Below are 17,863 nucleotides of genomic sequence, written 5' to 3'. Positions count from 1 at the left end.
CATTTTGATGTTTTTCAAAAACTTTGTTCATTTGCCAAACAAAACACACATGTTATGTTTTCTACCTGGTTCACGAGAGGTTCCAAAGATGTATCTTCGGAATCAGGTAATAGGATGGTACCAAAAATGTATCTCCGAAACCAAAATTGATGATACATGATAGAATTTTTTAGGACCACATTTGTCTACAACTTCTATAAATTTAGGTTTTTATTTTTTATTTCATACAAACAGAAAATGTTGGAATGTCACAAATCAACATCATCTGTTATGTCGTAAATGTCTCCTTCTTTGACGCGAGACCCAGACGAAAATTTAAGCTCAATGAGTACACCTCTTTGCAGATCTGTAATACGAAATGCATAATCTCCTATCTCATGGAGATAATTAAAAAATTGTGAAACTCGAGTACCGTTCACCGTCAATTAACAACGACTACAAGATTGAGTTCAACAACTATGAGCTCAAGACGGATGTAGATATGAGAGTTATGTGAAATACATTTTTCCATTTTGAAACAAAAATTTTGATTGAGTTGGAAGCGACTATTTCAAGATCGATCAAAGATATTGCGAAGATGTTGAAGCGTTCACCTGCATATTGAAATGTAATGTTTGATTTTATGTTAACATCACATATATAATGCTGATTTTATATTATGAATGGTGATTTTATTTTGTCAAAATATAACTTTTTGGTTTTCTTCTTCTATTTATATTTCACAATGTTACGGAGATGCATTTATGGACAAATTTCAAAAATGCAGGCACACGCCTAGGACGTCACTCAAAATTGACATACATTTTGTGTGTTTGAGTACGTCTAAAGATGCATCACCATTATCCGAAAGCATTTTAGTATTTTCACGTGATACCCTAGTAAGAAATCCCCAAATAAAAATGTAACGCTTCTTCACTAGCCCTAATTTCATTCACTACCCCTAATTTCATGAGGTGTTAAATGACCAAAACAAAATAATTTGTACTTAGGTCCTCAAACATGTGGTTAAGGATACGATTCATTGACTAGTGTGTACATGAAAAAACATAAGCCCAACTCTTAAAAAAAAATCTAAGTTTCTTAAGCAAATTAATTTCCACAATCTGGGGAGTTTCAAATTTCGTTCATATAACTTACATCAATAACTATTTATATATAATAAAATTATGTGTGCTGATATAACATACAAAACAAAACATATACATTTGGAGTTAAAAACAAATCACTTAAAAATGTCAGTCCAGATGAAAAGAAAATAAGGCCATCTCTTCTGTAAGCATCCCATTTGGTGTGACCAGGAAAATTGAAGGCTATTTTCCTCTCAACTGGAGGTCAGTAAAATCTTTGGAAAGCTTATTATTGGACTGATATGTCCACATTTGTCTGCTCCATGATATTAGGAGGAGCTGTTTGGGTTTCCTTGTCCGGTTTTGTCCGTTCTTTGGTTTTGCAAGCACCATGGCTGTTACGTCCAGTGACCAGGTCCTTATTTTTATGAGTGCCGGAAACTTCTGAAGATGAGTTGTTAACGTCACCACAGCTCTTTCTTCGAGATAGTCTTGGTGACTTGGGGCGAGATAGTTTTGGTGACTTGGGCCGAGTCAGTGGGGGCTGCTATAAAAGAAAAAGGAATGAAGAGTTTTAGTTTTCCTAACTAGGCGCAAATAGATTTATAATTTTGCCTCTTCCATTTGGAAAGGACTAAAATTACCATGACCATCACAAGGCAATGATACGAGGAGTTTCATGAATGCACATTCAAGTTTGTGAGCAAGAAACATTACTGGACTCAGAAAACAATAAGTACTGCAGCCCGTGTATCCTACTGTTAAATTTGCATTCGAGACATTGTCAAGCATTCTAATATTCTTATTACGTTGTATTCTATTCGTTCAATCTATTCGTGCAAATTCAGAAATTCTCAATGGCAATTTTGTGTTCATTCCGAGACTTGGAAAAGACAGATGGAAAAGAAAAAGACTGAGTACCTTCTTGATTTCCGTTTTTGGAGGAGGCGCCTCGTAGTAGAAGCTTGGTACTGGCTTTGCTTTAATGACCAAGTTCTTTCTCAACTGCTTAATGGCTGCATCTTCCTCTTCCTATACAGGTTATAATTATACAAACAGTATAGTTATTTAATCTGTTAAACATGTAAAAAAGTAACCTAAGAAGATAAACAGAAAATAAACATGTATGCGGTCTTAAAACTTGACATGGCTTACCCAGTTAGATGTTTCTAGAATGAAGAACAAAAAACTAAAAGTTTTACATCCATATAATATTATATGTTTCTAGAATGAGGGGAGGCAAAAAAGAAAAGAAAAATGAAAGACACACATGGATGTGCAGCAGGCAGCTAAAAAAGAAAGAGCGCAGTACCTTTCGCCTTGCCTCATACTGGAGTCTTTCCTCTTCCAGGGCTCGATTTTTCTCCTCTAACTTCATATAGAACTGGATATATAAATCAGTGACAATAGCAAAAACCAATAATTAGATTTACCTTATCTAATGATAATAATATTGAGCAAGAAACACAATCAACGTCAGAATACATTGTTAAATGTTCATAAACACGGTACCTCCTTTCGTTTCTCTGCACGATCTGAGCTTCTGAACGTAGGGGCTGTACCTATAGTTACCTTAAATCTGGCAGTACGTCCAGATGCAACACTACTATTAATGGTTAAAGAATAAATGAGAATAACTGCAGTAGATTTATATACAAGTAAAATGTAGATATTTGGGGGGTTCCTTATCTTATTATTATTAATATTTAGCTCATAAAATAACTGTTTGATAGTTGATTCCATTTATGGCGGATATTTTTCTGATATACCTAAAATTTACTGTTTCAAACTAAAACCATCAAATTAAAACTTTTGAGGATACGAGGAAGCAACAGACGAATTGTCTTCATCCTCATGATGCTTCTTATCATGTTGCGCAAGCTTCCTTGTTGTAAAAGGTGAGTTCGTCTGAAAAATTGGAAAGAATATTCATTCAGTAATCTCATAAAATAGACTCATGCGCTTCCATACACAAATCACAAAACATGCAATTACAAAGCAACATATAAGAAGGTAAGTTAAGTGTTCTACTTCTACCACATAACTTCAACCAAATGAGCAATATTTCCAAACTAAATACTTTTTATTGGTGGTCAGTTTTGCCTGGTTGTAGTTTGAAGGACTCTGTTTAAAGCATTCAATTTCACCAAGGTTGCTTGTATTTATTTGATGCAGTATTTTAAGCTTCCCAGTATATTTTTTGATACTGATTTAATTTGAACTAACCCAGTCATAGAAACATATGTCATGTGAACAAACAAAACAAGAGCTAGATCCTTGTTGTTACTCTCTAAAAGCTTCACTTTCTCATTTTGGCAAGTGTTATAGGAAACAACTAGACTTAAGAACCTTTAGACATCACATATGCTCGGACCATTTTGCATACTTAACCTAGCTCTCGGAAGAGCACGTGCGAATTTAAGTTAATGCTTAAATATTCAAAAGGTTATGACACGATACCTGTGAGTTCTTTGCGGAATTTGGTGAGTGTGTATTCTTAGCATTTGGTGACAAGTTCTGACCATTTGAATCAGTTTCAGTATCAACGGTCTGTGTGTGGGTAACATGCTTTACAGTAGACTGATCGGACTGCTGTGGAGCAGGAGGGCTTGTATGCTCTTTATCCACGGGAATTGTTATTGCAGTAGGTGAGTTTAATTCTTTTTCGTCATCACTTGTCTTCTGTACTTCAGATTTATCATTCCGCTCTTCAGAAAAACTAGCATTTAATTTAGTGCTTTTGGCACTCAAAGAACCTTCAGCAGATTCCTTCATCTCATGATCCATTGCTTCAACCATTGCTGCAATTCTGGGAGAAACACGCACTCTATCGCTAAAACTACCATTTGAAGCTATACCATTTGGCTTCTTCTCCATGACGTTTATGCCAGTAACTTCCCTTCCCATTACACTGCATGGTATAGATTACAGGGTAGGAAATAAAACACTCATGAGTAAGTGGCTCGCGCTGATGAAGAAATAAAAAACTTCAACATGCAAAGAAGATATTTAAATATTTTCTAGAAGCAAGAATGCATTAAAATGATGGATATAGAAGAATTCCCTTGGTTGGAACAAGAGTATATTAAGAAGATCAATATAAAAGCATTCTTCAACTACATGAACATATTCTTCTACAACAACAACAACCAAACCTTATCTCACTAACTGAGATCGGCTACATGGATCAACTTTCGCCAGAAAATATGATATGCATATGAAACAAAGAACCTGAAATAGTTAAAGATATGCATCTCAATACACACCACAAAGCTCAAGAATTGACCATTCAATCTTACACGGACGGTTTATTTTTATACAATCTTGGTCATTTATGTAGAGAATTGAATAAACCAAACTACCCTCTCTATTGAAACACATGCATACACATGCCTATACATGATTCTCTAAAGTATCAAAACTATTTCACCAATATTTTCCACCTCAAATTAAATCTAAAAAGGTATCAATTAAGATATAAAAATTAAAAACATTATACATGAGCTGAAATAAATATTTTATAAACGAAAAGAAATTTTAGATATTGTCTTCCTATGAAATCCAAGCCAGAGCTGAAAACTTCAAACAAGAACCCACATCGCAATCAAATAGATAAGAATTCCAATAGAATAAGGTAAACAATGGTTATTTCTTCCAAATTAAGTTTAGAATTATTAACAGATATAGAAGACCCTAAAAGCCTCTAAAGTGACACCAAAAGGGGCTTATAATTTGTCTTTTGCCCCACACCACACCTAAACGGGATTCGATTAGGACACCACACAAAAAAAAAATCCAGGACCAGCGTAAAAGTACCCTACATTGAAAACAAAAACGCTATTCTAGCATAATCACGGTTAGAATCATACAAATTATACTCGAATTTCAAAAAAAAAAATCAACAGTTTTAATTTCAATGTGCTTTAATTAGAGAATAATTGGTGCATGCAATGCAAACAATACTTGAACATGAAATTGGAAAGAACAGAGAGAGAGAGATCTATGACATTGCAGAGATTGAAACGAACCGCGATATTGTCTCGGTTGAAGACGAGTTCGGATCTGAGAAGATCTCGAATTGGTTCGTTCGTGAATTTTGTTAATCTCTTATTGATTAGTGTAGGTAGGTGTGAAATGTAATCTAGATTACGAATGATAATCCTTTAGTTTAGGAGAGTAATTAGTATTAATTATAATCGAAAAATGTGATTCCTTGGTAAATGGTTATATATAGATAGATAGAGAGGATGATGATGATGATGATTTTATAATAACTGTGAATTGACGGTGTCAAAATGTGACAATCAGGTTTCAATGGGAAATGACGTATGTTACAGACAAAATGGAAAACAGCTTTTACCCTAACTTTTGTTTGGATTTTAATCTCTGCCTAAATCTCCACCATTCAACTCTTCTAAAATCAATAACCAACTGAGATAAATTGTCTTAGTTGGTCCAATCATCTTACAACTATTTTATTGGTTTTATTACAAGTGTTTCAGATAGATTGTGTGCTTTTCTTATATCTACCAAAGATCGTATGCCTTTTTTTTTATATATATATTTTTGAAAGTCGAATATATGGTTTAATTCAAACCGATAATATTCGATCTCAACTCAATTTTAAAATTTGTGGACAACTCGATTTAATTTAATAACTTGAATACTGTTCGGCTCAATGTCTCAAAACTCTTGGATATTATTTTATTTTATTTTAAAATAATATCAATAATTCAAGATATTATTATCAGAATAATATGAGTGGATAATGTAATATCTTATTTTAAACTTGTAAGACCTATTTTTATATGTTAAATTTTGAATTTAAATTCCTATAAACAATTGATTTGTAGATATTTTTATTATTTTTTAAATGATATAAAAGATATTTTCTTTGGACAAATGTAAATCAAGATATGATATTTTATTTAAAAATTATTTAAAGTAATATGGAAATTGCTTATACATAAGAATTATTTAATTAAAATTTGTTGACAATAATTATGAGAGTTATGTCTGGATGTGTTTAAGAGACTTATAGTTATTAATTTTAATTTTTAATCGGTTTTTGTTTCATTTTAATATGACATTTATAACTAAAAATATGGTTGAATATTTACATTGTGTTCAACATCATCTCCAATATATTTTTCTTACTTTCAACTCAAATTAATTAAAATATATATATATATATATATATATATATATATATATATATATATATATATATATATATATATGTGTGTGTGTGTATGTGTGTGTATGCGCGCGCGTGTGTGTATTTCATTATGGAATCAAAATTATGTATATGTTGATGGTGAAGAATCTTGAATCAGTTGCATTGATCTTTAATACAGCAGTTCGAGGTGGATATGCAAGGTTAGCACTCAAATGCTCAAGTCAAATTAGAATTCAAATTAGTGTAGTAAAAGTGGAGATCAGAATGTGTACCTTTAATTTTTCGTTTGATGGATTTTATACCTTAGATCATCTGAAATGGATTGACATTGGTTTGAACCTTGTTTTTTTGGATCTTTGGTCAACCCAAAACAGTTGCTCCTAAGGTTTGTCAGGTAGTTATTAGTCGGAGAAATCTTTAGCAGTCGTGGGCGGCCTATGAGGACGTCGTTCACTTTGGGTAAGAAGTGAAATCTCCTTGCATCAGTTTCAAAAGTAGTGGGGGACAAGTGCATTAAATGTCTCCCCATCACTTAAATATTTTGGGCTCTTTCCTGACGCATGGCCTGATGTGATTAGTTAGGGCATAGCGTTGCTTATAGTATACTTTAGTGCACTTGAGTTTGTTTATGTTTCCAAGAGGGAATCCAACCGTAGATTTTGTAGCCTCTCATTTATGTCGACCTAGTTTGTTGCCTGTCATTGTCTATATATACAGACTGTTAAGCATTGATGAAACTTTTTGTATCCTTGAGAGTCAATTTCTACTTAAACGTGTACTCCCATCTTCTTTTCCAATAGTATTTATTAGGATAGTTGTAGTTCATTTCTCAAAACTTTCATTTTCCCCATTACTCTTAGCTTTCTCATCATTTTCCATTTACTAGGTACCTTCATTACCTCAATATTTTAATATCTTCAGAATTTTCTTTACCTTAATCAATATAAGTGGTAATTGTATTAGCTTGACTAGTGTTTTTGAGATCGATGCATCTCCTGTAGTGAGAATGGAAGTATCTTATGGTTCAAATCCTCTCGCCTTTGTCTATGATCGCCTAGAATTTAAGGTCATATATATAACCGATTATTGTGATTCGGGAAGGTTCTCCGTAGGCTCTCATGATGAGGGATCTTCCTCTAGGGATTCTTTTTTCAATGCTCTATTCTCTAATAACGATGTTGAGGGGGATCACGTGGTTGCTTCCATGTCTCCTTTTTCTCGTACTGTGTGGCTTCGACTTTTCCCACTTTGTCGACTTCGAAAATGAAAATTTCTAGTTTAAGGAGGGAACATGCTAGAGATTATATTTAGGTTTATTTAAAACATACAATCAAGACTCCAGCAATGTCGATATCAAGGACCATATGGAGTGTAAGGGTCAACTGGAGGGAGTTTCTTGGCTTAAACCTTCTGAGCATTTTAAGGTTGATGAATTATCCCTAAAAAAGGTTATGTTTATTGAGTTGGCTGACGCGATCAGATATGATTGGATGGACACAAAAATAGTAGGGACCCCTTCCATTTTACTAGGGCATCCATAGACGCAGCTAACATCGTGGTCGACTGCCTTCCATATTGGTCACTCATTCTCGTGGACTTGAGAAAAAGGATATCCAACTCCTGTTATGGTTGTTTAGTTCCATTTTTCAAGTGTCTGCTCATTAGGATAGATGTGTGGTTACCTCTATCAAAATTTAATATGGCCTTATTAAAGTACTTGTAGGTTGTCTCCTTTCATATTAAGTTGGGCTCCTGTGCTTATATGAAGGTTTCCAATTTTGGGTCGAAAATAGGTCTTGGAAACCTTCTCATCGAATATTCTTCAACTTATTATATGTTATACATACTTCTCAAGATGATAACCAGGATCGGGGCTAATTGAGCTTTGTCAGAATATTCTCTAGATTAGCCCCTTAACTGGTAACTGAGGCAATTTTTTGAGCTGTTTCGTGTTGGTGAGACCCCGTACCCCGGAGGCTTTTCTTGCCTTCAGCTCTAGCCCAACTGAGTCCTTTCGTTATTGCAATAACAGGTTTCTAAAGTACTATTTATTGCCTCATTTCCGATCTGTAACTCATTCTTACAACATTGAACTGGGTCCCATCTCTGTTGAAAAAGTTATGATGATGAAGTACTTGGAGTCTTTATATCATGGACTCAGATACGAAGAAAGGTTCACCCCCTGGTGAATTGTCATATTCCTTGCAAAGTAAGAAGCTAATTGACACCCGCATTATTGTGAGTGTGGTCGGTCGTGCATAGAGGAAATAAATTTTTGGTGAGGGCATAGTCCTATAATTGTTTTGACATGCTTGTCTTTACTTTGCACATAAGTTGGACAAGTTGAAAATAGACTTTTTTATTGCTTCCGCTCAGGGCATCAAACACGGTCTTACTGGTCAGGGTGTTACATCTCCTACTACAACTCTTGTACCCTAATTTATTGTCGAGGTTACTATATCTTCCTGAGGGGTTGTGCAAGTTACTCATGTCGCTGCCAGTCTGATTATGGAAGATTGGCCCCAACCTTCTATTGCTTTAGTAAAGAGAGGTATGGTTCGGCCCCAGAGTTCCCCTTTAGAGGAAAGGACTCCTAAACATGCATGTCTTTATAGGGGTGTTGCTTCAGGGTCAAATACTTCTCTTTATAAATTTATTGTCGTTCTTCTTGCCTATATCACTCGTACTCCTGAGGAAGCGGATGCCACTATGTTCGGGGAAGAACTGACCTATATCCAAGGCCTTCTTGAGGTGGACAAGATAGAGTTTTTCTCTGATGCCACTTACTATACTTATCGATTGACTTCTCTATTCTCCTTAGCTAGTGTCGTCCAGGGTGACGTTCTGGCTATGGCCAATCTTTCCAAGGATAAGGACATGTGTAAAGGGAAATGTCAAGACATGGAGTGGAAATGATCTAACTTCTAGAAGGAAACGATTGCTCTCCAAGAGAAAGTTAGCCATGTTGAGGCTTTGCAAGAGGAGGCAAAGGTTCACAACTCCCCTTCCACCTTGGTGTGAAGAAGATCTATTCTTGTCCTTGGTTATAGATTTGATGAAGGAAAATACATCAACAAAAAGAAGAAGTCAAAACTTGAAAACTATAGCAATCAAGTTCAAATTATCAAAAAACTTTGGAAAATTAATGGAAGAATTAAGATGGTTGAATATGCATTACAATTAAAGTATGTATATATCTTAACTTCTCATAAAAATAATTCATATTCATCTTAAACCTTTCATGTATCATTTAAAATGAATTTGAAACTAACCATACTGTTTTTCGTAAATTGTGGCATTTGAAACCGCCGCTATAGAACTTTAAAACCGCCACAATTTTCACCATTTACTCAAAATGTAAAAATACCTTATTTTTTTAATATGTGTCAGGTGTAACCGGTTACACATTCGGAAATTTAAATTTTTGAGTATCGCTTCAGGTGTAACCGGTTACACCATTTCTAGTAACCGATTACCACTAAGGTAGTGGTAGTGGTTCACTCATTTTCTGATCCAAACGAATTTTTAAATGCTATTATCAACCATGGGATCTTTTCATGCATACACACACTTCCAGAGATGTGTTAAGACACTATATATACTAAGCATTTCAAAATTTGAAACTCATGTCTCTTTTATAACAATTCAAACTCATTACTCTCTCATTTTCAAAACAAGTGTCTTTTGACCTAACTTTTTGTTTGGAACTTACTGCATACATTTTCATTCATCTCTAAAATTTTCAACACTATAATCATTGAGAACTTGTGTTATATATTGTGAATTGTATGCTTGATAGAAAATATCAATTATAGGAATTGATATACATTGTTATACAACTTCAAACACTTGTAAAAATTCATATTGTTATGATTTCCTTACTGTCCAGGATTGTTGGAAGCAAGAGAGTGAATACGGGAGGATTGTTCTCTTGTTGCACTTTGTAAAGATCATAAGAGGATTGTTCTTATTGATTGTGTTACTTATGTTAGAATATTGTAGGATAGGTCTTGGTGGAAGACTTATATAAAGATTTGACATAGTAGAAAATCTCTCACATTGTTTTCTTTACTTTCTGCATTTATTTTTTAGCATATTACTTTCATATCATTTCTGAAAAATAACAAAACCAGTGTTAATGCTTCAAATTGAGAAAAGTCCAATAAATCTAATTCACCCTTTTCTTTGAGGCCGCGCATAAACTTATAGTTGGTTTCCCGAATCATTGAGCTAGATTCGTCCTTGAAGCAAAGAGCAAGCGGTATCCACTTTTGTTACTAAGGTGGAACAACATGCTAAGGAGGTTTGAAAAACTCTTTTACAAGAGAAAGAGTCTTATGATGAGGATCGAAGAGCTCATGATGACCAAGTGGGCACTATGAAAGAGATAGTTCGGAGTCTCTTCAATAAGCTTTGGAGAATGTGTACGGAGCTCTCGACCATGTTGTGGATTAGGCTAAAGTATTTTACCTGGATTCTTTCTACCAGGTTGCAAAACTGGATCCTTTCAAGGCTTCTTTGGATGGGGCATGGTGGATGCCTGTGATGCAGCGTCTCAGAGCGAGGAAGCCTGGTTTTCTTCTCCTTTTCCCTTTTCTTCTTTCTGTAATGTTTGCTAGACTTTCATGCCTTGGAAAAAATGAAAATATTTAAGTATATGTTTACCTTTTTACTTGGTGTCTTATTTATATTTGTGTGTTTGGTATATTTTATTTCTTCTTTTTTAATGTTTGGTTCACCTTATTGGCTGCTAATCTCCCCACCTTGGATTAATTCACGGGTTCTTATTGTGTTAGGACTTGCTCTTTGTTCCTGTAGTTTTAAATTTGTTTGCCTTGTGTCTGTTATTAGTGTCTGAAGTGTTCATTGAACTTTGTTCCAACTGGCCAAAGGTAAGGTTTTTGTCCCTGCCCTCAGGGTTGACCTGGTTTAGGGTGGACCTCTCCGAGCTCCACAATCCATATTCTTGGAGTGGCTAGTTTCTAAGAGGGGGTGCACAAGCTACGTCAAAAGCGTTTTCACGGAGTATGGAATCTGCTTCAGAATAACTTCTTATTCCATCCTATAGTGGATTACAAGACCCTTTGGGGTTGGAATATATCGTAGTTAGCAAATTAATTATTTAAATTATGCAAAATTTACGAAACACTTAGCTCATAGGGGATGTCACAATGGTAGTATATTTTCTACTTCTTCCTTACTCCCCGACTTGTTTTTCAGTCTGTGGATGCGCTTGTCTACCACGAGTTTGGTTCGTGTACCTTTGCTTGAGGGGTGCTATAGGGAGGTCGGTGTCTTCTTAACTTCCACTTGTTCACAATCGTAGAGGCTTGGTCATCTCTTAGTCAAGAGAAAATTTATGAACGGTCGTATGAGTAGTACATCCTTTTTGTTCATTTGTTTTGAGTTAGACGTCGTTATCCATCATACTTCAAATTTTAGTTAAGAGTGTGTTAGAAAATCATTCCCCGGGATCCGAATGGATTTGGCTTACTCTGATATTATTGTCGAATGAGGATGAGGTTTCTTATAACTTCTCTGCTAAATTCTTCTCCAGTCAGTGTGGATCGAGCTTGTTTTTCTTATTTGTGGTATTATCTCTAAGTGGATTGTCGAAGCCGAGCATTTAGCTTGATAAGATGGTCGAGAGGAGACGTCTTGGATGATGATTTCCTTTGAGGTTATCAAAAACCTGAGGCACCTTCCTATCACATACTCTTTCTTGCTGAGTGATATTTTTATTATTTTGTTAGAGTAAGCTCTTGGATCTCAATTATCGTGTGTGTTCAGATCCTATTGTTGGAGATTTGATTGCTTGATTGGGCTGGATCGGGAGTTATCACGGGGAAACCACCACCTACAAGGTATCTCGTAGGCGTTTCGCCCACGGTGGAGGTTACTGAAACCACTGTTAGCTCCGCACGCGAAATCCTTCGTATATTCTTGTCTTTCAAGTATCCTAGTGCGACTCAATATTTGTTTCTTAATTCCATATCACTCCGCCATTTAGAAGAGGTGTTATGATCACGAATCTGGATCGGATTTCATGATGGTGTGGAACTCAGTAGCGACAATTAAATACGTTGGAATAGAATCAGAGTACCTAACAATTTCCATCATAAAAATGTGTACTATGATTCACAATAGTAATTACTACAATCATTGAAAACTCTGTGATATGGACTTCATTTACCTTATTGCGATCCAGGAATCCTGGTACCATGCAGTCTTCGCTTATCGCTTTGATATTACTCGGCGTATTGAGGAAATACCCCAATAGCGGATCTACATTGAAATTTTTTATGGTACGAATCTCTTCGATGACAAATAATTGAGGATATAGGAAATTGGGAGGTTGATTCAGGATCTCCACTATGATATTAGAGCTGATTGTCTCAATTTCTTCGAAATTCTTGTAGGGATGTGATTTTGGATCTTGGACAATATATTCTAAAATTTTCGTGAGAATTAGGAGTCAGTTCCCACAAATGGTGTCAATACTATGTTCAAAAACCAAAATTAGGAGTATATTGATGGTGCGGAATCCTGAACCGATTCCGTTGATATCCAATATGGCGGAGCGATGATGGACCTTGAAGGTTAACACTCATACGTTCAAGTAAGTTAAGAATTCAAGATGAGTGAAGTAAAAGAAGAGATCAAAAAGTGTACCTTTAATTTCTCGTGTGATGACTTTTATACCTTAGTCATCAGGTGTGGATTGACATTGGTTTTCGCATTACCTTTTGACATCAGGTTGAGCCAGAACAATATATATATATATATATATATATATATATATATATATATATATATATATATATATATATATATATATATATATATATATATGTGTGTGTGTGTGTGTGTGTGTGTGTGTGTGTGTGTGTGTGCGCGCATGTGCGTGCGCGTGCCCGTGCGTGTGTGTGTGTGTGTGCGCGATTTGGATTGGTTTTGAGGTAAAAACTCATCTGATTCAAAGATAAATTTACTCGTGATTCAGTTCGATTTTAGATTATTGATAAAAATAATCAATCTTATATGATCCAATTTCAGACGATTTTATTTGGATCGATTTTTAGGTATCCAAATTACAAATTATATTTTTTATTAAGATTATAAAAATATTAATAAATAATATATTTGATATAATATATAATATATAGTATATTAAAAATTAATATTACAATGATTAATTATGGTTGAAACAAATGAAATAATAAAAATAAATAGATTAAACTAAACTATTAAAAAAATATGTAACATCGAATAACAAATTAACACAACATATCATATTACAAAAATTATAAAGAAGTATAAAAATATATACACGCGGCTCAGTTTGCTTTGGATCGATTTTGAATAATCAATCTAAAATTTGATCTGAACCGAGCAGTTTTTATAAAATAACATCCAAACACATCCAATAATATTCGATTTTTTTGCGATTTTCATTTTTTTATCGATTTGCATTTTTTATTTGTATCGGTTTGGATTTGAAAACACACACACACACACACACACACACACACACACACACACACACACACATATATATATATATATATATATATATATATATATATATATATATATATTCAAAATTCAAGATGAGTGTAGTAAAAGTGGAGATCATAAAGTGTATCTTTAATTTCGGGCTTTTATACCCCAATTTTAGAATAGGAAGAAGAGTAAAAAAAATCCCTCAAAAACATACACGGTCAAATCTCTACACCTGTTATATAAATGAAATTTCAACAAATCACAACCCTTAAACCTTAAACATCCCTACATAGTTAGGATTTTTCCATCATTGTACTTTTTAACAAGTACAATCGGTGTCCAACACGGGGTCTAGTAAAAGTAACATGGAACACACTCGTTATCAATAACCAATTCACAACTTGCATCTGTCGTCTTCTATATATATTACCCTAGGTACTTTTTCTTTATTTTTTACCCACATTTGCTCTTATCAATGACCTCAAAATCTAAAATCCTAAAAATTATAGATAAAAAAAATAAAATTAAGAGGTTCTTGAGTGTAAATAATATGGATTCAGATTATATGGTTTCTAAAATTCTTATGCATGGTTAGGAATATTTTAGCTAGTCGTATTTCAAATATGACCTTAATATTGAGGTTTATTTTTGTCTCTTAACTTAAAAAAGGTCCATATTGGTATTTTAACTCTTTAAAACGTGTCATGTTAGGCCTTTTCCTCTAATTAGCGACGAATAAATTTAGAAATTGATCGTTAATTAGACAAAAAAGATTAACACAATACGTTTTGAATAATTAAGGGACCAATATGAACATTTTTTAAGTTAAGGGGTCTAAATGAAGATTGAACTTAACATTCGGGACAAAAAAAAAGGTATTAGACCTTTATTCTTTGTAATCTCCTACCAATTTTCAAAAGAGAGAAAATAAAATTTATAATTATTATATATAAATTTTTTAAAATCATTTTATAAACCAATAATTAATATAATAAACAATTTAATTTTTAAAAATAAATTAAATAATAAATTAAATTTTAAAGATAATCTCATATATTGAGGAGTGAGTAGATTAGCTATCAAGTTAACTTTAGACTTTAGAAATGATATGCATGCAAAAAATGTATTTTAAGTATTAGTAATAGCATTTGCACATTTGCATAAAAGAGAAGTACTAATGTTAAAAATCCATAAAAAAAAAAGTCATCTATTAATGTTATTAATTAGTAAATTACAAATAAATAGAAAATTGGGGGCCATTAAATGAGAGGTCCTGGGCAAAAGGTATTTTTGCACCATCTCTTATTCAGCTCTACATATAACATAAATGAAAGATATGAAAACATGCAATATAACATGTCTTTTGTTGATCAGAAATGAATGTATAGAAAAAATGCTCATTCCTACCCCCAAGATCAATAATCAGAAGCTCCAAGAACTATGTCCAATTATCTTTTGTTTCCCTCTTCACAACAACAAAAGTTATTGATAACATTTGATCATTAGGATTTCTATCAATTGCTGCCAAAAATTATCCTCCGCAGAGACCCTTTAAAAAGCATCCATCAAGGCCAATGACATGCTTACACAACTTGAAACTCCCCTTACATGCAATATAACATATGTACAATCTTCTGAAATGAGGCATTATATCATTAATTCCTTCTTGCACAAGTTGGACATTTAACGTTATTGTTGACCCATGATTTGTTCTTAGAATTTCATGACAATAGTCATAAATTCTAATGTGATCCACTAGGAATGAACCATCAACCATGTCTCTATCTGCAAATCAAGTCCTAATTTCATTTGTCTTGTTAGCCCATACATTCCATTTTCTTTGTACCTTTTCTTTTATATACTTAATATTCATCCTAAAATTATTTTTTAAGGAATTTTGAATCCTCTTACTCAACCATTTTGTAGTCATCATCTTGACATTCTAATCTCTACTACAACTATTGATGTATATTACTTTCCTAAGTTGCCAAGATTTCTACTTGGGTAACTTGACACATCATGCTTTCCACTCACAATCCTCTTACATCTAACCCTAACCCTTTGTTTGTCATGTTTAGTGAACTTGAGGTTCCTACCAGATTGGACAACATAGACTGTTATTGCTTCCTTAAACTCACATTTGATACTAAATTATGTTCCTAACTCCCATTTTATAATTTGTCACGTCTTTCTGCAACTTGAACATTTGACACTTCTTATTGGTTGCTCCATTACTCTTATCATTTTCACATCCAATTTCCAACTCTTCACTCTCATTTTCACTCCCTTTAGGTTCTCCCCCATGCTTTTCCCACTTATGTTTCTTTTTCTTTTTTTGCTAGTACCCTCTTAAGCATTATCATAGTCAGATTACCAATTTCATCTTCCACAAAATCATTCCTCTAATCAGAGTCATCAAATGCAATTTCAAAAGTACTATCATAATTAAAACTCCCATCCTCACTGTCATTAGAACTTACATCACCACTCATAAAACATGCATTACCAACATTAGTCATCAGTGTCCAGCCTAACATGTACCTCGCCAACATCAGTCTACAACCCATCATGCACCTCATCATCGTGTTACCTCTCACCATCATGAACATCACCACCCTACAAATCATTATCCTATAAATTATTATTTTGCCCTTCACCTTCCTTCACATCAAATCCTTCACCTCATAATTCCTCTTAATTACTTCATCATAAAGTTTAGATAGTAAATCTTCTTCCTCAAGATTAAAATGTCCTCGTGATTTAACTTTTCTTCATCAACAAGAGGACCCTAATAATACTATGACTGAGATAATGGATGTTGTATATAAACATCAACACTTAAATGCACCCTAAAAATATCAACAATATCTAATGCACCTCTGTCATCAGCCAAAATATTCATCCCAAAATTGGGGTCCTTATAATATATTGTATTTATTTCACTATATCCTAGTTCCTTTAGCATACCTACCAACTCAAAGTAACTCCATTTGACAACATCAATTTTTAAATCATCAATTGTTCCTCCTTCATAGACAGTTAGTTCACTATCCATGAAATCACCACCATAATGAATTTTTAACTACATGTATTCTTCCATTTCTACATATGTCCAGCAAATTTATAATTAGAAAGGGGACGAAAATTGGGATACCCCTAAATCCTAAAATGATAAATTACAAGGGGACGAAAATCAGGATACACCATAAATCCTAAAACGATAAATCCTAAAAACTAAAACAGATAAGAGTTTAAAACGATGAACCCTAAAACTTAAAATATAGGGTAATGCTAACATGTGCCCTAGGGGCACAAGTTAAAAACTAAATAAAGAAATATTATCTTGAAAATTGTACACTGATTTTAATAAAAATATATAATTAATTCTTTTAATGCTTTTTTCAATACAAATTTACTATAAGTAGGGTTTTTAACTTGTACCCTAGGGGCACAAGTTAACATTATCCTAAAATACATAACAATTGAATGCATAGAACCCTAAAATCTAAAACATATAACACTTCATTTATCTTGAACATCAGATAACATTAGAAAATGATAAAACTTTAAAATTTAAAACAGATAACACAAAAAATAGATAACTCTTAAACACTTCATTTCTCTTGAAAACCAAAAACCCAAAATTAATTACTAGTTGTTGTCAACAATGAATCTTCAATTACATCTTCACACTCGTGTTCCCCAGAAAATGGTTTTGTCATCTTTGATTTCGCCTTCACTCCTTGTCTCCTTCGATTACGAAGTCGCCTTCTTCTATTAGGGTTTTGTTCGAAACAAAATGATGAATTGAAACCCAACTATTCCTCCGCCCCATGTATATCTGATGTGACTATTTCATTTGACTTTAACTAATAGAACTAACAAAAAGAATAAATGTGACAGGATATAAAGAATGATCAAATTGTTTTTTTTTAAGTTAAACGAGTAAAATAGACTTCGAATTAAAAAATATATATTAAAGGTTAATTTTATTATTATTATTATTATTACTGTGGTTTTGGTTGCCATGGTGTAAATTCCATAAAATTCTAGTGACATTTTTGTTGCACACAACTTCACTTTATAATATGAATATAAAATATTGATCGCGATG

At 33.5% G+C, this 17,863-nt stretch overlaps 1 protein-coding gene across 5 annotated transcripts; it reads right to left on the bottom strand.

The window, feature by feature from the left end:
- Positions 1–1,059: 1,059 nt before the first annotated feature.
- Positions 1,060–5,536, bottom strand: LOC127132223 (protein WVD2-like 1). 5 transcript variants are annotated; one of them, XM_051061134.1, is made up of 7 exons: positions 5,096–5,536; positions 3,528–3,978; positions 2,890–2,975; positions 2,580–2,673; positions 2,380–2,451; positions 1,989–2,099; positions 1,060–1,614 (listed from the first exon to the last, which is right to left on the bottom strand). In XM_051061134.1, the coding sequence occupies exons 2-7, from the start codon at positions 3,972–3,974 to the stop codon at positions 1,357–1,359; spliced, it is 1,068 nt and encodes a 355-aa protein (XP_050917091.1). In that variant the 5' UTR covers positions 3,975–3,978; positions 5,096–5,536; the 3' UTR covers positions 1,060–1,356. The 5 variants fall into 5 exon arrangements, with proteins under 5 accessions (XP_050917091.1, XP_050917090.1, XP_050917088.1 ...); XM_051061133.1 differs by lacking the exon at positions 5,096–5,536 and adding an exon at positions 4,299–5,032 and having other exon boundaries at positions 1,060–1,611; positions 2,580–2,670; XM_051061131.1 differs by lacking the exon at positions 5,096–5,536 and adding an exon at positions 4,299–5,023 and having other exon boundaries at positions 1,060–1,611.
- Between the last annotated feature and the right edge of the window lie 12,327 nt (positions 5,537–17,863).

The sequence above is a fragment of the Lathyrus oleraceus genome, chromosome 3 (assembly GCF_024323335.1).
Source record: "Lathyrus oleraceus cultivar Zhongwan6 chromosome 3, CAAS_Psat_ZW6_1.0, whole genome shotgun sequence".
Lineage (NCBI taxonomy): Eukaryota > Viridiplantae > Streptophyta > Magnoliopsida > Fabales > Fabaceae > Lathyrus > Lathyrus oleraceus.
The sequence above is the reverse complement of the archived record's forward strand: the minus strand, read 5'-3'. Positions and strand labels throughout refer to the sequence as shown.